This window comes from Camarhynchus parvulus, chromosome 11 (genome assembly GCF_901933205.1).
Source record: "Camarhynchus parvulus chromosome 11, STF_HiC, whole genome shotgun sequence".
Classification (NCBI taxonomy): Eukaryota; Metazoa; Chordata; class Aves; order Passeriformes; family Thraupidae; genus Camarhynchus; species Camarhynchus parvulus.
In genome coordinates, this window is record NC_044581.1 from 220,841 (window position 1) to 244,461 (window position 23,621).

At 50.0% G+C, this 23,621-nt stretch overlaps 1 protein-coding gene across 1 annotated transcript in view; it reads right to left on the reverse strand.

Moving 5' to 3' along the window:
• The window catches only part of LOC115907706, an 83,701-nt gene that overhangs the window by 13,721 nt on the left and 46,359 nt on the right, over nt 1–23,621 (reverse strand). Inside the window, exons 2-3 of the mRNA XM_030955737.1 lie at nt 20,834–20,901; nt 2,974–3,118 (exon numbers count right to left, since the gene is read on the reverse strand). Of these exons, the coding sequence (XP_030811597.1) occupies nt 2,974–3,118; nt 20,834–20,901 (213 nt within the window). The remainder of the gene's footprint in view (nt 1–2,973; nt 3,119–20,833; nt 20,902–23,621) is intronic.

The following is a 23,621-nucleotide window of genomic DNA, read 5'->3' on the forward strand; positions in this document are numbered from 1 at the left end:
AGAGGCCACAGGTCCCACAGTGCTTCCAGGAACACTCTGCCAGCCTCAGCCACCTGCAGCCCATGGGCTCCGGAAGCAGAAATGGGCTCTTGCATGCCATCAATGTGAGTGGATATTTTCTCCCATTAAAATGTTTTATTTATTTTTGAATACATATGAGCTTTGGGGGTGCACCACACCCTGTGTGAAGCAGTCTGACACAGCACAATGTTCAAAAAATATCTGGTTTTTGCTTTTTTTGTTATTACCTGCTAATTTATGGGGTGCTGCTGGTTCTTACATTGAAGGGATGGCGAGAAATCATACTGCAGGCAACGTCTATTTGCTAAACTTTGTACTATAATCCCCTTCAGTCTATTTTTTTCCAGCCTAAAAATACTATCCACTTTTTACTCACATGGAAAATATTCTTTGTATTTTATCATCCTTGTTGGTCTTCTCTGAAACACTTCCAAATCTTTTTCTTGAGAGAGGCAGACAGCTGCATATAGAAATCACAGTACAGCTTTCACTATGAATCTGTTCATTGGCAGAACTGTGATCTGGTCCCCATTATTTTCTTCATAATTGTTAACAGTCAGTTTGCCTTTTGGGCTGCTCCTGGGCACCAAACAAACGTTTCCACAGATCTATCTCTCCATCTTCATCTGATTTTATTCTAGCAGAGCCCCAAGCCTAATTCCTGAGGAGGAACAGAGCTACAGCAGCTGAGACTGCAGTGAGATCTTGTGAGAAAAATGGTGCAAATGCCCCGGATCTTCAGCAAGGTTAGGACCACCTGGCTGTGTCATACCTTGGAGACTGGGGACAGCTGCTAAACATCTGAAGAAAGGAATAAATTATATAAGGTCAGCAGACCTGGCCTCTTCCAGACAGATCTACCCCCGAGTGTTTGCCCACCTGAGGGGCTGAGTAATGCTGTGGAATGCCGATGTAGCCAGATGAATCAGTGCTGGTGTGAACTCCTATCCAAGAGCACAAATAACATCATGTTCTTGTGATCCTCCTTTGCATTTCCTTCCTGCAGATTCCCGGGGTGAGCAGGAAGGGATTGGGCTGCCTGACCTCCAGTACCTACAGTCATGAAAATTTCCCTGTTACTCTGAAATCAGTAACTTTTCTGACTAAGATAGCTTCAGACAGGCATTTGGCTGGGCTTGAAGACATCAAGAGATGGCAAATGCATGACATCCTCCCCTGGCAGTCAGTTCCTTCACATCACTCCTACTGTTCTGGGCTTTTTTCTCTCATGACTGCTATGCCAACGGGGCTAATGAAGCTTTCTATGCAGCAGCAATATGGTCTCAACTTTGTTTCCCTTGGGTTTTATCCTTTGTCTTAGAATACTGCTTTCTTTTTGGCCAGAGACTTAAGGTTAACCATAGAGGGAAGGGAAGGGAAGGGAAGGGAAGGGAAGGGAAGGGAAGGGAAGGGAAGGGAAGGGAAGGGAAGGGAAGGGAAGGGAAGGGAAGGGAAGGGAAGGGAAGGGAAGGGAAGGGAAGGGAAGGGAAGGGAAGGGAAGGGAAGGGAAGGGAAGGGAAGAAGCAGAGTAGCATTCCTACCCTGCCATGCTGTCTTTGCACAAATCAACACACAATCATCCATATGCATATGCAGAACAAAACAAAGGCACTTGCTGACCCTCTCCCACATTCATCCATCTGCCACCATCCACAAACACAGACAAAGGCACGTCCTGCTCCCACCTTCACTGTGGGCAGTTGGAATGCGGGCTTGCCACGCGCAGCTCAGCCCACATGCTGGGCTGACTCCTCACACACAGAACAATGGATGATGTGCGAGTAAATAGAACAACACCTTGTAACTTTCCTTCAAATTCAATAAATGTAATCAGTGCATTGTGTCCATATATATTGCAATGTATGTATTGATATATGAACATATATGATATAGAATAGATATAGATATATTAACATATTCATAGGAATATATTTATCATCACCACATCAAATGAAACAAAATGTCTCCACTTTGACCAATAAAGGGGACACCCCCCAACTCTATTTTAAATTATGTCCTCTGAGCTGCTTTAGACAAACCAGAAGTGCTGAGCATCCAATATGCTGGTACCTGGTGCTCCAATGTCAAAAATACCTCGTTTATTCTACCAGAACCCCAAGCATATTTCACTAGCAAGTTGTTAAAATAGACACATTTTTAATGGCGTGTGTGGTGCTGAAGGGAATGGCAAGTGGATACCAGGTTAAGTAAGTAATGCTGCAGTGTGCAGCAGCAGGAGTTCCCCAGGCTTCCAGGATCAGCTCTCCTCATCCTTGTTTGCCATGTGGCAGACAGGCTGATGGCTGCAGAGGTGGGAGCAATGTGCTTTCCCAAGCCAGGCTCACACACAGGGGCGCACACTGAGCAAAGGATCTGACTCTACAGCTTTTGAAATACAGGGGTGGGTGGTAGGGCAGGGGCAAACAGACCCAGCATGGGGTAGACAGGCACAGGCTGCCCAGCAGGCCTGCAGCAGGAACAAGGGTGCTCCCACCCTGATGTCCAGGAGCAAGCTGAGGGTTTTGTCCACAGCAGCATGGCTGAACAGGTCTGAGCAATCCTAATCTCCTGGCTCACAGCATGTAAATGTCACCACTAGCCAGGACAGCTCTGCCCCGAGGCAGTGTTTTTGTGGCCATCCTCTTCTTGTCTCTCCAAGGTCAGCAGCAGAGCAACACCCACAACATCTGTGCATGACAGCCATCACACCCCCACAGCCACTGAAATCCCACCACCCATTAACAGCCAGCAGAGCTGTAGCCATCTCCCTGCTGCCTCCCATCTTCCCTCCTCACTGGGAGGCGACAGACTCTACCGTCACATCTTCAGCCCTTCCTTATGCTGCCATGTAAACAAGAGCAGCAGATTATTATTACTGCTATGAATGCAGCAAGTAGAGTTCCCTTCTCAGCCTGGGCTGCTGAGCTCGAGTGGACTGGTATCTTCTCCTACCTGCTCCAAGCTCCCTTCCGTAGCTGGTGGCTGGCCCCCGGGTCCTGGCTGAGCTGCTGCTCTGGCTGCATTTCTGCTCCAGGTCTGCCTGCCTCTCCCTCTGCTTGGTCTGCAGTTGATAGATCCTCTGCTCTTGAGCATCCAGCTATTGACCCGCCCAGGGAAAGAAAGAAAAAATGGAAAAAAAAATCAATTAATACTAAACGGCTTAACAAAACCCCGAACAGCACAGACCTGATGCTGCTGGGGGTGGAGATTGGCGGGAGGAGACACCCCCCACACATTAGCTGCAAAAATCTGATGTTCTGGGGACAGGAAGCCAATATGGTAGGTGTGATTTGACATGCTTGCCCGCAGCAGGCAGACATGTCCAGTTCAGGAAAGCAGAAACCCTGCTGGCTGGGGCACCTGCCTCTGCTCACAGGAGGGGTGTCAGACCCCCGCAGTGAGGGAAGCAAAGAGCAGCTGAGCAAGACCAAAATTATTCTAACCAGTAACCAAACACCCAGCTCCTGTTGCAGCTGCGTGCTCAGCTCTTCAGGCATTTTCCCTGTGTCTGCTGTCCTCAGAGCAGAGCAGAATGGGCTCGGGCACCCCACAGCCTGTCTATCTGTCTGAACAGGGGCAGCTCGAAGGGTTCAGCCTATTCATTTCTTGGTGTTCCAGCTCTAAGGTGTTTGCACAAGGTGGAAGCAGGGAAGAATCATAATTGTCAAGGATGCCAAGGAGCATCAGCATGACAAGACTCAAGTGTTGACCCCAGCGTGGAGCCACTCTCCCTGCCACCTTGGCCATTTAGTCCTCAGGGATGCTGCTCATCTTCTTGTGATGGGCCAGAGAAGGCACAGTCAGCAGGCACTGTATGGCTCCTGCCCTGCTAAGGATGGGGAGGCAAGAGAAAATGCTGCCCAGGCAGCTTAGGAGTTGGTCTGCTTGGTGGTTTAAATGCAGCATACAAACTCCTCTGCATTGCTGGCTGGGGATTGCCCTGCCATGACCAAGGGTCCTGTGTGCAGGTGAGAGCAGCATCCTCCTTCTGCTGCTCAGGTATACACACAAGCAGCCCTGTGTCCTGGAAAAAGGGGTCTCCAGAGCTTCTTGCAAGCACTGCCTGGCCACTGCCACCTTGGCTCAAGCTGGCAGCCCCCCTGCCCTCAGGCAGGCCCTGCTGCATGGGGGGTTCTCCCAAGAGCAATGTTTCCCAGGAGCTTCTCCCTCGGGGCATGTGTGCATCTGTCCTTCCAGCACTGCTACTGCCCCTGGACCTCCTGGGCCCACTTGTGCTCCACAGTGGTGCCAGGAACAGCTGGGTGCTGCCAGCAACACTGCCAACATCCAGCAGCACTGGCAGCAACAGAGGGGCCTCACCAATGTTCACTGACTTGCTAAACCTACAGAGGATTTCAATATTAATTCATGCTAACTGATTAGTAAAACATATTTATTGAAGACTGTCACCCTGATGTCAACATTCAATAAATATACTAATAATCAATTTGCATGTAATTAACACAAAATCATGTTAATGTCTACATTAAAGATGTGTTTCAGCACACACAGGCAGTGCACAGCCCATGGTGCCAGGTCCTGGCTTCCCCTGATGGGAGGGCTGAGTGGTGTGCCAGGTCACAGGGGGGCACTGGGAGGTCCTTGGCAGAAGGGTGAGCATCCAGCAGCACCAGGAGACTGGATGGATTCCAAAATCATAAGCTCACAAAGCTTTGTCAACAGGGATAATGAGAGATACATTAGAGATGGAGAGGAGCTGATGTCTCCCCCTCATCATTCCCCTCTCCCAGCTGCCAGGCAGGTGAGTTGGCTTGGCAGGCAGGTGATTCTAGGATTTCCAGTGCAATGAAGCTGCCTGCCAGCTCTCAGGCACCAGGAGTGCCTGTGACAGCAGGGCATGTCACATCACTTGGCTCCACGGAGCAGCCTCTGCCTGTGGGTCTGAGGTCACCTAGGGGTGCACCCTGCCCACAGCAGCACTGCCTGCCCTGGCTTCCCTCCCTCCCCTGCCATCCAGACAAGCCCTCCTTTCTTCTGTCCCAGCGCAGCCCCACACAGCGATGCGCTTGCAGCAGGAAAGGAGGTGGCATGTTTAGGGTGAGCATCCCCCACCCCCACCCCTTCGCCTCTCATTTAAGTGGAATCAATTGTGCCATTTCTGCTTTGCTTTTCAAAAGCAATTACTTTCATGTCATTTTTACAGACATGCACGGAGAGAGAGAGAGTGAGGGCTTGATTATGCCCCCTCCCATCCCCACCGTACGGCTTCTGCAGCGTGGTGGAGTATTAAATTAAATGAGGTATCTATGGAGCGGCGATGGTTTCAGGTCAGAGGCGCTGCGGAAAGCTGTATGCTGCACTGCTCCTGTATATGTAAATGGATATATTAAAACCACTGATGTCAACTTGCAGCACTCATCTCTTCTGCTCTCGGGTGATCAAAGCTGATTGCAGAGGCAATTACTGCGAAGGAAAAGAAAATCACGGCCTCCTGCTCATCCCTGAGCTACTGGAGTTTAATTGCTTAGTGTAGCTGAAGCTGCCTCTCCATCTCCCTGGTATGCACACACACATGTGGGAGCATCTCACGCCTAGAGACAGACAGCAATGGGCATTTCTGGGGAGGGGTGGGGAGAAGCACCCGAAGCAGGGGAAGACCACAACATGAAAAATAATGATGCTTAAAAATGAATTAGACCACTACAGCAGGCAGGGCTGTATCTTAGCAAGCCGCTGGATCGATAGCACAGGCAAACAGGGCAGTATAAGTACATGCCTGTGAGACAGCCTCTCCTGCTCTGTGGTCTCTGGTCCAGGATTTACAGTAAGGGTGCTTCAGTCTTTTACAGGATTTGGCTAATCAGACTCCCAAAATCTGGTGACACAGGTAAGAATCACGACCCCTGTTTTACAGCTGAAATCACTTGAAGGGAAGATGTTGGTGCTGTCCTGAGGAGTCCCAGCTCCTCACCCTGGTCTTACCTTTGTGTTTCACGTGGGATTCTGCAGGTGCACCACAAAGGCAGGGAACACTGTAATGCAAACACAACACTTGGCCAAGTTGCCATCAGGCCTGTGCCACACACCTGCCCAGGTTGCCCATGTGTAGCATGGGGTCACCTCAGTGCTGGTCAGGCTTTGGCTGTGGAGCCTGATCTGCTCTGAAGCAGGGCTGAGCATGTGCCCTTTGTATGCACACCTGTACCTGGCCTGAAGCAGGGCTGAGCAAAGGGTAAGGCACCAGATCTGCCACTAACATGTAACAAGGGAGCGGAGGGGCACGAAAGAAGGTGGGGAGGGGGACAAACAAAAGCTCTGCCTTCCCACCTGCAGGAAGCCACAGCCACCCCTGTGGCACCGCGGGGGCGTTGGCACCACACTCACACAAGGCAGGAGAGACCCCAAGGGTGTCCTGTCTGCTGAGACCCAGTTCTCTCTGGTGGCTGTGGCTCTCCTCCAGCCTTGGCCAGGATGAGTGCTCCTGTGAAACCATCCTCACCTGACACCTGGGGAATAGGACAGAGACAGAGAAATCCAGGTGCCGCAGTGCATGGCCAGAGCAGCCACCAGCAGCAATTCCCTCAAAGGCAGAGGAACAAAACCACCTAATGTGAGAACAGTTCTACCATCTCACAGCTGCATTTGGGAATGATGAGGCTGGCCCCCAACAGAAAGTTACTTCTGAATTTTTGACCCTTGAGAGTTTTGCTTTTGTGTTTTCTCCTGAACCACTGGAAAGTGAAGAATAGGTTTGTTGTTTTTTTTTATTGCAACCAAAGCCTGAGATTCTGTTCTTCCTGCTTGATTTTACAACAGGGGTTTCAAAAAATCAACAGAAAATCAGGAAACCCAGAAATGAGCCTTGTGATCTGCTGTGGCTGCAGGAGTGCCAGAAGCCCTGAGCAGTGCTGCCGGGCCCCTGCCCATGGGTGGGCTCTGCCACGCAGCCTCCTCCCTGCCCTGTGAATCCAGATTCTCAACTCAAGGGTGCAATTCCTTTTTTATGAGCTGCCTGTCTCTTTTTGTTTAGCTAAGAGTGCTTGGAGCCCTTCCCCCACCTCCTTTTCCACTGCTGCTCTGGTTTTATTCAATTCAACACTTGAGGGAACTGCAGATGAAATGTCTCTGAATCTAAATTGCCAGCGATAGATCTAACAGCCTTTTTCCCTCTCCCCTCCCCGAGCTCCCTCAGACAGAGAGCTCCAGCACATTGTCACAGTGCAGAAGGGCAGCCCCAGGATGGGAGCACACCCCCCTGCCTCACGTGCAGGCAGGTGAGGGCACTGGGCAGCCCCTCGCTGCTGCTCCTGCCTGTGTGCCCCAGCACTGCCAGCCTTGCTGTGCGGCTGCTGATGCCGGGCGGCCAAATGGTGTGGGAAAGGCTGGGAAAGGCTAAACTTTTTCCTTCCATAGGGAAAACCCTTGACCTTAGAGCATAGAAAAGTAGTCAAAAGGAAAAATAAGGCAAAGAGAAAGGAGGAATCAAAGCTGGGAGACACAGAAGAATTAGAAGCCCGAGGGAGTCTGTGCACAAGGAAGAGGCTCTTGAGCAGTCCTGTGGAGCAGCTCCCTCCACAGAGCTGGGATTCATGGCATTATCTTCATGCTGGGGAAATTAAATTATTTTTGTCCTTTGGCTTCAGAGAAAAATAATAAAATATTGTCGGAATATTACTGAAACAATAAATATTTTTTTCTGAGTTTGGAGACAGAAGGTGAAGCACTAAGTGTAATGAGAAATTAAATACTTCACTGGACTCTAAAGCCTGGTAATACTGAAACCTAAAGACTAAGCTTAAAAATATCAACTTTGCAATGTAAATATTATTCTATGGAAAATACCAGTTAGAGTGTTAATTCACAGCTGTAAATGGTGCCCGTTTCCACTCAGATAACAAAAACCCCAACTGACCTCTGTCTTGATCCCATAGTCCTTAAGTCCCATTCACTCCTCATACACAGGTGGTATAGAAAATTCCCTTCCAATGGAAGGAGATGTTGAGAACAAAACAAATAAATGGAGTACAAAAATAAACATATCAAGAAGCATCATGCTGACTGCATTATAGCTTTTCATACTAAGTTAAAAGAAAATCTGACTCTGGGTATCTGTTATGAGAACAGAATCCTGCTGTAGAATCTGTGGCCTGTCCAGGGTCTGGAACCGTGCAGGTTTCCACAGAAATCTGGCTTATTATTTGCAGTGAGAGCTTCCTCATCACAAGAGGTTTTCTGCTGTGGATCCAGCATTTTTACACCTGTCATGAGGAATAATGAGACAGCCTGGCTTGGTTTGAAGCACTGGAAAGGGCACTGCTGGGAAAATGTGTGTTTTCACACACTGTGTGTGAAAAGGAGTGGAAAAGGGATCATGTGGCAACATCTGAACACCACCAAGACAGTCCCTCTGGCAGAGCTCTGGATTGCATCAGTGGAAAAGTCGGGGTTTTCTGATGAAACAAGAAATCTGCTCCTAGGCAGCTCAGATAATGTAAATCTTCCCTGCGTGATTCGCTGCGTCCTGATTTGCTGGGCAAAGGGTGCAAAGATTCCCCTCGCTGCAGCACCCTCAGCTCGGGCTGGAGAATCAGGGGGTGACACACGAAACACCTGCCACTGGGCACACACTGAAGTGACAAGCACAGGCTCTGGTGTTCAGGAGCAATGGATCTGTGCAGCCTCTGTGAGCATCACATGGATGCTGGATGCTGAGGAAGGGGAAGCAGAAGCTGTAAAATGACTACACTCATGGCAGTGGCAGCCCCATGGGCACATTGAGGGCTGCCAGTGGAGCCCCCCTCCCAGGAGAGCTCCCAATGGCACTGAGCTTCTGGCAGAACCTCGTCACCATTGCTGACAGGTTTCAAGGTGAGATGGAAAAGTATCACAGAGCTTAAAGTAAAACATAGGAGGAAGACTTTAACCTCACTGTACAATCATGCTAGCTTTGTCAGAATAAAAGCCAGAGCCAAATCCTGCTGCCTCACAACTTCCCACTCAGGAAAGTGCTCAGGCACAGACATTTTCCATTGGCTGCCCCTGGCAGGCACAAGGGAGAGACTCCAGCATCATGTCAGCACAGCAGCAGCACCAACAAATGCTGCAGCAGTAGTGCAAGGCTGTCGTGACGCAAAGCAACAAGGTCACACGATATGTCCAAGAGCCCTTGGAAAGGCAAAGGCTCTCAAGATATTGCAGAGGGAAGCTCAGAATTGCCCTCAGTTCATTAGGCTTTGCCTGAGGGGTTTTCTTCCAATATTAACTACAAACAAGCTTAAGGTTTCGTGCATGCAATGCAGAAAGGTGAAGGAGAAGGTTTACCAAAAGCCATTTGTAAACATGCTAAGGTAATTCATATCTGTTTTTAAAACTCATCAAATATCCTGCGTACTAAGTCACCTAAAACAAGACCGTTGAAAAAGATCTGTCAATACAACTGCATCTTTTTCTGCATAGAAATTTTACATCAATGCTGTCTAAGAGTCTGTGCATAAATTACAGATGGCAGAACACAGAGTGCAATTTCCTTCCCTCCAGGCACCGACACTGTGTTCCCCTGCAGCCGCCTGCTCCTCCGAGCTTTATGACCCCGGTGAGATGAGCTCTCGCTGGTTTTTTCCTCGTTACATTCTGATATTTCAAAGCATGGCCTGTTCTCACTCCCATCTCCCTGCTTCACATTATTAATGAATTGGAAAGCAGACATCATTAGTTTTTGGAGACCATTTCTTTTAAAATTTACAGAACCCTTCATCTGAATCCCCAGAGCCAGTCTGCTGTTCTCATCTTGGAATCTTATTAGCATCATATCTCCTGGATCCTGCCATGCAAACTGCATTGCTATGCACTTTCCAGCACTTGACCCTTTTGCGGACGGAATTAATTTTCTCTTTGAAGCTGGAGCAGCATGCTGTTGTGCTTGTTAAAGGAATAAAACTCATGGTGGAAGAGAGGAAATAAGCAGAGGTTATTCTCAGTTAAATATAGGCCACAATGAGTTTTATATAGGCAGGCTGAGAGAGATTGGCCAAAAGAAATAATAGATTGATGATGCTTTATTACCAGAAACACTTCCCAAAATAGCAGGCAAATAAACTGATGGATAATGCTCACTGGGAATTTCTGGGTTTAGCTTCTCCTGTTCAGCAGCATCACCCTTCTTTGCAACAATCTGAATCTGCCACCTGTTTCAGTATCCAAAATACCCCCAGAGTTCTGGTGAATTAATGGTGACTTTTGGTGGAATTAATCTGAAAAATGCAAAGAACCAGAATTTGCTCCTTGCTCCCGGCAATGGAAAGGTGCCCAACTTCCTATGAAGTGCCTAAATGAAAGCCCTGGTACAAAGAGGTCTTTCTCTAAAAGAGTGTAATATCTAGCTCCTCAAGAACATCTGCGCCATTGTTAATATCCTCTTAAAAGGCACAACGTCCCTAACACCTGAAGTAAAGTAGTACTAGAAAATGTAAAGTGTTTGTTGCTCAGTCTGGGCTATTTCTTATTGCACAGGACTCCCGGAACTGAAAAACGTCCCTCCCTCATCTGCAGTGTTTTTACAATTTTGTTTCTGCTGTCTGGTTTCAGCAGCAATCTTTACTATGACTGCTGTAGAGGAAATTCCTTAGATGAAGACTTCATCCCTTTCCAAAAACTCATCAGGAATATGTTAAGAAAAACAGCAGAAATTTATTTAAATAACTTGCAAAAAATACAAAGCCAGAGAGCCCAGAATAGCAGAGCAATTCTTACACCTCCACTATCAGTAATAGGATCGGGCTGCACTCAGGAACTGGAACAGGTTCACACCCCTGGCTGTGGGGTGGGTCCCCAGTTTAAACCAATAGCTGACTGGATTGCTCTTTCCTCATGGCTGTGCAGTGGTCCAAGTGACAGGAGGAAAGAGGAATCCAGCTCATCCCAATCACACAAGGAAGCCACAACCCTGGAGTCCTACTCATGTCATGGAATCTAAAGGAAGAGTAAAAACTCCTGAGCCAGGCAGGACTGAAGCAATTCATTCCCCTCTGCACACACCTACCCTGTCCATCCGAGCCAGCCCAGAGCTCAGCCCTGGAGATGGTCTTTGCCTTTGAAGGCTGGTTTTATCTCATTTAGCTCACAAACAGCCAAATCTTGACAGCACCATCCAGACACTTCTTCCAACACTCCAGAAGCCATGTCAGAGGCATACCCAGCACCCCAACCACCTCTCCCTCCCCTTCCTATCTTGCCATGACCCATAACATTGGTCTGCCTAGGAAAGAAAAGATCCCAGGCACAGGTTCCTCAGGCAGTGGTGGGACAGTGCCTCATGGTGAATAGCAAACTCAAATGCATTTTCCAGGCTACTGTGCTAGCAACACTGGGTGAGCGAGTATCATGCCCATCACCTTATCCTTTAACCTGTCCTCCAAAGAGTGAGAGCTGGTACTCACTCTCCTCCCCTCTTCACCTTCTGGAAGTGTGGCAGCTGGTGCAGAATGATTCAGGCAAACGGTGTTACAGCAGCAGCACGAGTGCCAGAGACAGACTGGCAAGAGCTTATGAATAGCACAGAGGATGATCTATAGCCAAAGCCATGGGCAAGTGCTAGCCATTAGTCTGGGTGCTGGTAATGCACTCCCTGAGTCCATTACTCACCAATCCATCAGGCAGCCTGCTACAGACAGAGAGATTCCAGCACTTCTAAATCTGCAAAGCGATGGCTGGCAGCCTGCACTACATGCCCTAGGTTACAAGGGCATGGAGGAAGACAATTCATTTTATGTCATAGCCAGTATTTCTTCTTCTCCTTTTCTGTGTGTACCTAAGAAATGGACCTTCTATTATCTGCAGATTGATAGCCAAGAGAATGCTCTGGTGTCTCTGATCACATTTACTACTGAGAAAGCTTTCAAAGGATGATGAACCTCGCAGTTCTCATTAGGTGGACTAAGTATGGAAACATGCACAAGTGCAGATGGAATTTCTCAATTTATGAACAGCGCTTACAGTAGAACTATTTTAGAAAAACACTACAATTACAAGACATTATTGGAACATTGGATATGACAGAATCAAGCTTGCCAAAATAATCTGGGATCTTCTGCATAAGCATTTGCTATGGGCTCTGATGCACATCACACACTATCCTGTACTTATTAATTCATACATGCACAGAAAAGGCATCAGTCAGTGCTTCCTACCACAGCTCAGTGTGTGGCTCCAGCTCCAACTTGCATTTAGTGCCCACTTTTCAAACCTCTCACAGAACTTTGCTATTAATCTGCTTGTGACATTTCTATGACATTCATCACTCTCATTCTCCAAAGGCAGTCCCTAATCTCAACACCCTTGCAAGAAAAAAGTTTCATCATCTGCACTTTCCAAGTGCCAAGTAAAGACACAGAGAGACTCAAGAGCAAGACTTGTCCTCTAATTTTGGTTCAAGGCGTCTAGCTCTAATTTGTGATGCACTTAACAACTTTATAGCACTTTGTATGTTTAATGCAAAGCTGTGAGTGCTCAGCAATTCCACAAAGAAATACATTCCTGCTCTGGCTGCGGACGACAAGGAGCTGTCTGCAAGGATCCTGGCCTGTGTGCTGCCTCCAGTGACACAACCACCACTCCACCCCTGTGGCTGCATCTGGCACTAAAGGCCACCCCAGGCCACTCCAGGCAGCTCTGGAGCCACTGCTTGCCATCCACCAACACTTTCAGGTTCCACAACAGAGGGGTGAGGAACCCCTCACATGACAAGCACCCACCATGTTTGCCACATGCTGATCCATTTCCATTGCAGGATCTGTGCACACAGCAGGCCACCAAAGAACAGGCACTCACACCTGAGGCTGGGCTGAGTCACACCAGCATGGCAGGTCCTGTGGTTTGGGAATGTAGGCCAAGAAATGTCAAGCAATCAAAAAGAGAATCTTTCCATGGAAAATGTCAATACTACTTTTATGTAACAATATAAGTCAATATTTACATGCAAATTAAACACAGGAACTTCACACATTACTATACAAATAAGAAATTAATTTTGAATACCTGGTTCTAGGCACCTCTTTAACTTTCCTTTGCTACAGCCAAAGTCTGTAATGATGAACACACCAAACCCTCCCTGTTCTCCAACCTGATGCTATTTTCCCCATCCACAACTGCCTTGACATCTGTTTTAACTTTGTATTCAAGAGTCTGAGCATAAATAGGAAATGCCACTCATGTCCAACACAGGTGGATTCATGTTGCAGTAAGCACCTGAAATTTCTCATTTCATGCATTTTGAACACCCAGATTTGTAATTCAAAACGAATGACATGTTTTGGTTTGTTTTCCTTTCTGGAAGCCAGTCTGGCCATAGAAGAAACAGGCATGAGAAGCATGAGGCATGGCCAACACAACCATTGGAGCTCCCACTCCCTGCCTGGCCAGAATGAGGACTGGGAAGCAGGGAAATGGAAGAACAAATGACAAATGGAAAAACCATGCAAAGGAAAGCATATGAGCCTGGCAGAACTAAAATCAAAGCTCTGTCATCCCAAGGAGCATCACCATCCCAAAGAAGGAGGAAGAGGCACACAGTGATGCAATGGGAGCAGTAGGAATTCATTTGCCTTGAGCATCCCTACACATGAACTCACACAGGCACAGAGGAAACCTCACTCTGCTATTGCTGCAGAGAGCCCTCACCCTCAGGCTACCCCTAAAGCAGGCATTAACCTACTTATTGTGCCCTGGGGCAGTCTGTAGGGTGAGGAAGCTGCCTGTTTGGGAGGAAGGGGAGCAGATGTCACCTCAGTACAGTATCTGAGTACAATATTCTACGGTCACCTGAGAGCAACAACATGAACCTCTTGTCATTTTGGCAGAGTTGGGCTAAGGCAGGGTACCCTCCCATCCTTGTTTTGAGCCATCTCCATCCTGAACTTCATTAGAACAGAAGTGTCACCATTTTAGGAGCCCTTTTCTGGGGCAGCTTTGGAAACTTCAGCTTCTTCCTTCTGCCATTAAAGCTCTCTGAGCAGTGAGGACCCAGGCTGAGTCACCTGTGCCAGGTCTGTTCTGCTCACCTCACAGGATGGGAGAGGGACAAGGGACGTGACCACCCACCCAGTTTGCAAAACCCTCCCAAATCTCAGCTGCTCTCAAAGAGCCAAACACCACCTGCCAAAGTGGGGGAGTGCCAAATCCCCCTTCTCTGGGCATACGCTCGTGAGTGTGAGCAGCCTTTGTCCCTTCAGAAGATTTGTCCTGCATCACCCTTTTCTCTGGCTCACCACCAACCCCCAAGAACCTGCTGCTATCCCAGATCTTCAGGATCAAACACCAGTGCTTCCATTCAAGTGTATGATGGCAGCAGCAGGAGATCCTGCTGTGGTTTGTAGCAGGGGTCATCATGGTGCTTCCTTTGAGACACATCTGTAGGTACTGGAGCAGAAAGTCCCAGCGCTGGGTCTGGGGACAGCACAGTGACAGCGGCAAAGCAAAGCAAACAGAATCACTGAGCTGGCAAAGCGAGTGGGCACCACTAGGCTGGGCAAAGCAGGAGAAAGGGCGACAGAGAGCCTGGGCAGCAGGAGCCACAGGCAGCGTGTGAGCAGGCAGACAGGGGAGCAGCAGCTGGCACTGACTGGCACTGCCGAGTCACCGCAGGGATCACCTGCAGCAGCACTGCTGGCTTGGCTGGAGGGCTTCCACCTGTGTGTGACAGCTGCAGCCAGTGCTGCTCCTCTACCTTACACTGAAATACACACTTAAGAAAGGAACACATGGTTCTAAGGAACAGAAACACCAGATCTCTCCAGATAGGAGCCTAATCCTACAAAATCTGCTCCTTCAGTCACTGAAGAAAAGTCTAAGTGGCTGAATTCCACTGAGCCAAGATATTTAACCATATAATTTCCAATCTGAGCTATCTTTACAAACACACATCAGCTGCAGTGAGCACTGTGAAGAGAGTACCAGAGCCACAAACAGGCTGGTCTGATGCTCAGGACCTTAACACCAGGATGAATCTTAACAAGGATCCTGATTTCTGCCTGGGAATTCAGCAGCCTGTCCTGTTTTGCTGAAGAAGCTGTCCACACAGCACCACTTTGTTCCCCAGGTGTGCAGCATCCTGATAAAATCTGCCTGCAGCATCTTTGATGCTTTTGAGTAATTCTTTGGATACAGAATTGTGCTGTATTGCCTCATCTCACTGAATCTTTGCCTCCATCAAACCAGCACCAGTGGTCTGGCTGCCATCCTGCCACCCTAATTTTATCTGCACCAGGAACATGGGAGCTGCACATTTACACTGTGATTGTTTTAATTTTATTTATTTTCTCTGTCCTGCAAGTGATCAGCTTGCTTCTTTTTAAAGCCTGCAGTCAGCTTTAATCTATTTAGCTGGGAATTATGAGAGATTTGTTAAAGATTTAAAGATTTTACACGCTTTGCTTAGAACTGTTTTTAACTATAACCATCAGGCAAAAAGGCCCATGCAGGCAAGCTGTTCCTAATGCTGTTCCTAATGCTGGGCACATCCATCAGGTGTGCCGAGGCTGGTGATGTGATGCCAATGGCTGATGCTCTTTGCTGGCACACTGGTGCCCTCATGGACCTGCTCAGACAGTGCTTAGAGTCTGTCTGTATGTCACCCTCCTTCTGGAAGACTAAGTAAGGCAGGGAAAGAGCTGCCAGCTCAGAATGTGGGTCATTGCATCGGCATCAGCAGCTGCCACTGCCACAGAGCTTGGCATCAACAGGAGTGGAAAATTGGGATTATCCATCCAGCCGAGGCTGGCATTGCCTGATGGTGCATGCCTTGCCCAGGAGAGGTGGCAAGGAAGCTGCAGCTTCCTGGGGGCTCTCTGTATCCTACTGCTCAAACAGCATCGGTACTGGAAGCATGGAAGCAGGAGGTGGAGTGACTCTAAGCTGAATGGGAACCCTTGTTGGAAATGATAACAACAGGCAATGCCAGTATGGCTCACTGTGCTCTGCTGGGGAGCCCCAGGCACAGAGGAGCCACAGATCCAAGGCCCTGGATCTGTGTTTCAGACAATTTATCTCATTGAGGGCCAGAGAGCAAGTCCTGCACACAAAGGCCCAGGAAGTCTCAAGGATGGAGCTGCAGGGAATTCTTCCAATGCCACAGGTGAGGAACCACAGGAGAACTCTGGAAGAGAGCAACAGGAATCTGTCAGGTGTGCTCTGTTCAGCTGGCAAAAGCCACCACCTCAATAGAAACCCAGACCATGAACGAGCAGCAGTGTGAGAGGTTCCCCATGAGCTGTCCCTTGTTACTGACCTACAGAGACCAGACAATCCTGTCTGGCAGACAGAGGTTTTGGTTCTGGATGACCTTTCCTTCTCCCACCCAAAAAAGCTTTTTCATCCCTAAATATTCTCCAGCCCTTGGTGCAGCATCAAAACCACAACAGAACATTCATGTGTTTTGATGTTTCATAAAAATATCAGAAAGCAGCATAGAGTGTGAGCTGGGGACCAGCACCAGCCCACTGAACAGCCCAGAGCAGGATGGGGACTGGGACCAGCTCCCCATGCAGCCCTTGGCACAAGGAGTGAGACTGAGACCGGTCCCCATGCAGCCCAGGACACGCTGGGGCAGCTCCAGACACAGCATGGGCTCTCCCCAAACAGAGTGAGTACCCCTGGCACCTGCACATTGCCCCACAGCAAGAGCTCTTCCTGCCAGCCATGGCCCAGCCTTGGTGCTGGGCAGCCCTGACAGCCTGCCCATCCCTGGTCCCCATCTGGAAGACCACACCAGTCCAGTGTAGGATCTGCTGGTGCTACACTGAAGACCCCAACAGGGAAGCAGACATCCTTCTCTCCTTTCCAGCCTGCAGGAGCCTTTGTGACTAATGAAACAGGGTGGTTTGTCTTGAGGTTAAAAATCTCTGACTCCTGGCATTGCAGGATGGATCCACTGATCATGGAGCTGTGGGAAATTTCCCAGGGCCACCATCCCACTTCCTCCCACTGCTCTCAGCCCTTCCTGCTCTCCACAAAGCCCCCTACCTCCAGGGGGACACACCAGTTGTTCCCTGCCCTTGCACCTTCTCCAGGTCAGACTCAGCTGCTTTTCTGTGCCAGCAAGGACCAGCATGGGGACAGTCACCCCTGGGTGCTGGGTGACAGTCACCCCTGGGTGCTCAGTCACCCCTGGGTGCAGGGGCAGGCACCAACCCTGAGCAGCAACAAGCATAAGATGCTGCAGAGCCTGGCTGTGCTGCTGCCTCTCACTGGCGCATCACACAGACTACATGATGGTTTGCCTTGTACCTGATGTGGAGGATCTCTTCATATTCCCACACCAGAAATCTGCAGCCACAGGTAAAAGCACAGTCTATGAACTCACTGCTTTGTCCTGGGGATGCTCAGTGTGGCTGCCACTGTCACAGCCTGTACCTGCATCCACTAAACAAACCACATGCACAGCCACAGTGTTTTGAAAATGATGGAAAGTGTGAGATTCTTCACTTTGGAGACATCTAACACCAAAAATGATTTGGAACCAGGGAGACAAACATTCTCCAATTGAAACAGACTCTTGAGAACAGCAAATCACACTTTCTTGCCCAAAAGCCCTTTCAGGGACTTCCCAGAGCTGAGGAAGGCTGACACTGAGCTCTCCTGACCCCTGGGTTCTCCCATCCTGCTGCTTCTCCTCAGATGCTGCCCAGAGTGGCAGGCTGTGGTCCACACAGCTTTCCACGGACCTGCACATTATTATCTATCCCTGTGCAGACAGCTCAAAACAGTGGCTTGCCCAGGTGCAAGATCCCAAATGCACCCTCTTGGTGCTCCCCATGTCACCAGACATGCAAAGAAGAGGGAGAAAAGAAAATAAAATGTCTTAATACCTGCCTGAATGTCCGGATATTCCAGAGCCTTTCCAGTGCTGACACCGTGGCGTTGGGCAGGACCCTCCGGGTCCCTCGGCTGGCAGTGCCAGCCCTGCGCTGAGCCTGCAGCTGTCCCCAGGGTCACAGGGCTCAGATCCGAGCAGGGATGGAGCTGGCACAGAGCAAACCAGCAGGAATCCATCCCTCTGCGGGCGCTGAGGGGCTCCGGGCGGCTCCTGAGCGCACACCGTGCCCGTGAGCTCGCTCACCTGAGCAGCGCCGGGCTCTGCGGCCGGTGACAGCCCCAGGGACGCGAGGGAGCCCGGCTGAGCCACCTGTGGGGCTGCCCGTCCATCCAGCCCGTCCGTCCGGCCCGCTGCCCGGGCCCGGCCTCCTCAGAGAAGTTCGAGGGGAGCAGGTGGGAGCGTGGTGGAGGGAGTAATGGGAAATAAATAAAGCAAGAGGACAGGGTGGGAAGGGGGGATCCGCTCCCATTCCCAGACGTTTGCACTCCCAGACTCAGGCGGACTTTGCAAAGCAAGTGTGGACCCTCCTGGCAGGGCAGCCAGCAGCTGCCTCTCCACGCTGCAGTTTTTATAAATTCTGGGAAACACTTTTAGACAGACACTGGCACTCATAAATTATACAACTCATTTGCATATTCCAGTCATGAGACATTATGCAAATGTAACCTGATTTGCATAATGGATTCCTCTTGTCGCTTCACTTGCTTCATGCTTTTAAAAAACAAAATGAAATAAAATGAAAGCACAGGAAGGTGAAAGCAGCAAGTTCCCAGCGCTGCTGCGCCTCCTCCTGCCACACTGTCACCCTCACCAGCGGCACACTGGGGCAAGGGAGAGTGAAAACCCTAAGCCCAGATGGGTTATTTCTCTCGCAATCACAACAAACTAACTTTGCCTTGGTGTTGATGCTTCACCCCAAGCGGCACACCGGAGCCGACGAGGGCAGCCGAGTTCCGGCGGGCAGGACCAGCGGGCGGCGGCCGGGGGCCGCTGGCGCGGCTCGCTGCCCTCGGGGTGCCCGGGCCGGGGCCGTGCGCCGCCCGATGCTGCCGAGGGCCCGGGGCTGCCGTGCCGCAGCTCCGGCGGCAGCGCTGCTGCTGACACGCAGGTGCCTGGCAGAGCCGAGGCAGGGCTCGTGCCGGCTGTTTACAGCAGAATGCAGCGGCGATGTGTCGGAAGGACGAGGCAGCGGTGCCAGCCGCCCGGCCGGCTCCGGCAGCCCTGGCAGGGCCGGCCCGGCCGCCGCCCCCGCGCCAGGCGCAGCGTGCCAGGCGGCCGGACCCTGTGGGAAAACTTAACTGTAATTCTTCAGCTTTTAAAATCAATTAACCCGTGTGTTAATTAACATCAAGTCGACGGGAGGAGGAGGAGGAGGGGAGAGCGGGAGGGAGGAGGGAGGAAAAGAGCTGCAAGGGCGGATGGCAGCGGAGTTGGCACAGTGCCATCCATTCAGTGGCAACGCCACAGCTCCCTGCGATCGCGGCAGCGGGTATATGTTACGGGGGCCCTGAGCGCGGGCCAGACAGTGCCGTAGAGCCAAGGGAGATTATCCAGAGCCCCAGGAGCAAGCGGCAGGCAGCGACCGGAGGCACAAGTGCCAGGATTACAGACCAGGCTCCTCCGCCGAGAGCCCTTCCTCGGACGCGCACCATGGGGATGGGGCTCCCCCGCCAGCGCCGCACTACTCGGACTTCCAGCACTTTTCCCCCCTTTAGACATCATTCTGCCGCAGTGGAGCCAGCACAACGGATGCTTTCACACCCTGCGAGACAAAGGCCGTCGTCTCCGCCATGACACCGCTCCGTTCCAAGCCGAGGCCGGCATCTTGGAGTCTTTAAAAATAAATGGAAAAGGGAAATGCGAACAATAAACACAGCAATCGAAAAAACCTCATCAACAAACCCCTTGTGCCCGCTCTCCATGCCAGGGGCAACATGGGCATCTGTCGCAGCAGAAGGCGTTTGTGTGGGGCTTGCTTTTTTTTTTTGGCTTTTTTTTCCCCGCAAGCTGTTGGCGTGTTTTGCCATTCAGGTTCGTTTACAATTAATGCCAAAAAAACCCCAACCACACCCAGCCCAGTCAACAACAAACAAAAGGGAGTAGTCGACATGGAGGGAGAAATGCCCAGAGAAGATGCAAGAATGTGAACTCCGGCCGATGCCATTTGCCATTTGGACAACCTCAGGGAAAGGTGCCAAATCTGCAGCTCAGGAGGGACCCCGAGGAGGGAACGCGAAGGTCTCCGAAGAGCCGAGGGAAGGAAGGGAGGAAGGAATACCGCTCTCACAGGGCAGGATCAGCCTGCACACAGCCTCTGCTGGGAGGAGAGAGAATGTTTGACGGTGTAGCGAGATGCCTGTGTATGCACACGCACACGGAACAGTGCGTACAGACACACAGACACACAGCACACACCGCCTGGGGTCGGTGCACAGGAGCTGTGTCAGTGGGGTGAGGAGATGTCTGTGTGCTCTGCGCACACACGCGCGCGTCCGTGTGCGGGTGTTTATGTGTGTGCACGCGTGTAACACACGCAGGGAGATGTGTGCTTGTGTGCCTCAGTGCAAGAGAACGACAGGGACTGAGGAAGAGACACACACACACACACACACACACACACACACTCACCCACCGTCACTATACATCCCACTTTTTGACCTAGGTGTACACGGAAGACAAAATAAAAATCATACTGGAGCAGCAAGCAGGCAGCAGAGATTTATCTACATTCACTGCTATCACCAGGGAGATGAATGGGGCCGATCTGAAGCCCTTCACGAGATCCACTATGGGAGTGAAGGAGGAGGAGGGATGCCACACAGACATGCACAAACTTGAAGACAGAGAGATTTGGAAGGTGCTACTTGTGAAGCCCAGGTGGCACTCGGAGGGCGAGCGAGGGAAGGAGGCGTGTGGGCGCTCCACGGGGTCCGCAGGGTGCGCAGGCTTCTGGACAAGGGCATCAGGGGACAGCTGGCTACTTACGTTGTCTGCGCTGCTGAGGATCCTGCAAGGTGTTCTGTTGGCACTGGGCGCTGAGCCAGGGAAGGGCACTGGAGACAAAAGGGAGAGACAAAAAATAAAGTCATACAATGGGAATATTAATTGCCTCTCTTGCGGATTTTACAAAACTCAAAAATGTTTTCTTTTTGCCTGGTGTTTTTTTTTTTTGGATTGGTGCACTTCCCTTCTGCATGGAAAATACTAGCATGGGATCTACAGCCCAGCTACAGGGCTCAGGATTAACAGTGCTGGCATCTTTTGGGCATATTTTTTCTTTTAATGAATGAGCTTTCGCTGTTAATGAGGAATAATCGTTTGGCTAATGAGCTTTGAAACATTAAGAGAAAAGAGGGTTTTTCCCGTTAATTGCCCTGGTGCGACCGACATGGATGGATTACAAAAGACAGCAGTAGGAACGCAGTACAAAGAGGGGAAATGTCTCCTGGAGTGGGATAAATGCAGAGATGGGTGATACATCCCTGCACCTCTCCTTGCTTCGCTCCCTCTTACTCCCTCTCTGCCAACTGCTATGGGTTTCCATAACTCTGCAATCAAAGTGGATGCTCGGGGAAGATTATTATAGTCAAACAGTGAAGCGTCGGCGGCTAATGTCTCCAGTGTTTAATCATCATACAGTAGAATGGTTTTATGCATATTTCATTTGCATATCATTAAACCACGCTAGCGCGGGACATTCAGAGCTGGAGAGGTACAAAGTTGGGGGGAGAGAGTGCGAGAGCGAGACAGAGGGAGGAAGGTCCCTGTGATGCCTATCTTCAAAAGCCAGGGACTTGTTCCATGATCTGTCTTCTACTTTTGCTAAAATCATGATGACTTGGAAACCTTTGAAGTTGGATATAACCTTGGATTCTTCTAATTCCAGCAGAGTGATGTATTAGAAAGGGGGAAATGATGCCGCGCTAGACATTTAAAGGAATATAAGCTCCAGTGGAATGGAAATAGGAGCTCTTTGGGGAACGAACTAGCAGAGCCAGCCACAGCTTCAACATCACACTGCTGTGTTCATACTGGTGAAGGATACCAAAGTAATACAAAAGAAATGAAGACAGCATATACATTAAGATGGGGATTATATTTACTCTTCCCTTTTCTTTTCCTTTTTAAAGGCACAAAGCAGGATGGAACCAGCGGTAATTTACACGCTAATTAGCAAACTGTTGCCTCTTTTTGTATTTGTTTTTCTTCTCTATTTTGGAGAGGGGCGTTTTCACCACTGAAGTGATTAATCAATTATTTGGTAGCACAGATCCTTCTCCACTGGCATTGATCAGGAAGAGAAGGTGGTGGCTGCGGGGGGAGGAATACAGTGGGCTCTTTGTAGATCTTATACATGCACAACATATTAATTGGGGTCTTTATAAGGCTCCCTCAATAGACTGTTTCTTTCCTGGAGACCAGCAGCTGGTTAGCCACCGTTGGTGACTCTTCAAACATGCTTTGGCTGGGGGCAGTCCTGCCGCTGTTTGTTGTTGTGCTTTATTTTCTCTCTGCCCAGCGGGGGCTGTGGCTGCCCACGCTGCTGTATGGGAGATGGACAGACAGAATCAGTACCAAGACAATCTCTTGAGCTGGATGGGGAACTTTGTTTCCAAATGAAATGCTGTTTTATATTTAAATTACCTTCCTTTTCCTCCCCACTTCTCCTCCAAGTCTTTGTGTCGGTTATGAATATTCAGATGAGCTGTGATGTGATTACACTGTACAATTACTTGTGTCCGTGATAGAGGCAAAGGCACTGAGGAAAGACAGAGCCAGATGAGCTTGGAGCTCGTTTGGGGTTTGTTTTCTGTATTTTCCCCATCTCTGTGGCACTGCGGCACATGCAGATGTCGCTGTTGTTCTTCATAAAGCCCTAATGATATGCAAAAGCATAACGACCCCATTTGGGTTCAGAGCATCAACGAAATATTATTGGGGGGGAAATCCTGACTGAAGGAATGTCCACATAAATTATTTTTATTCAAATCAAGAGGTGGCAGTGAGGCAGAGGAAGTCACATGAATACATGCATAATGTGAGCACACAGAAAGGTTATCGCCAAGGAGAAGAGGGTTTTGCACTGTGCCTGGGACAAACAGGCTCATTTGGGGAAATCGTTCAGCCCACCATGTGATTTGCTTATTTATCATCACTCATCCTCAGCCAGGGCACCTGGCATGCTCGCTGCTGGAGACCTGGAGTGCTGGGAGCTGCCTGGATGATTCCTAGCTACTCAGAAACACCAAGGAGTGTGCTGTGGAAGGGGGACAGGAGACAAGGAACCAGAGGGAGAAGCTGAGAAGCTGAGTGCTGCAGCCCAGTGACAAAGGAGGGGCCTGATGACAGCTCAACGATGGAGTGACAACAGGTCACTGATGCCAGGCTGGCACACGCTTCCCAGGGGCCAGAACGCTGGCACAGTGGCTGTGGGGTCCCCACCACAGGTCAGTGGGACACGGGGTCTTGGGGCAGAGCAGCTCTGGCCACTGTGCCACCAGGAAGCCTGCTGGGGACAGGGAGTCCAGAGCTGGTCAGATCCACCCTCACCATTTTCCTAGAGTGATGAATGGTACCTGGATGCAATGAGAACAAACACGTGTGGGGAACAGGAGCCCTCGGCTGCTCTGTTCAGCTGCTTTTCTGGACTGGGACCTGCACCCATCACCATCAGCAAGGAGGGAACAAAGAGAGGCAGAGTGAGCCAGCAGTCAACAGCAGCTGTGTGACATCAGCTCAGGGATCTGTGCCTCATGTTTGCCCTGCACTGATC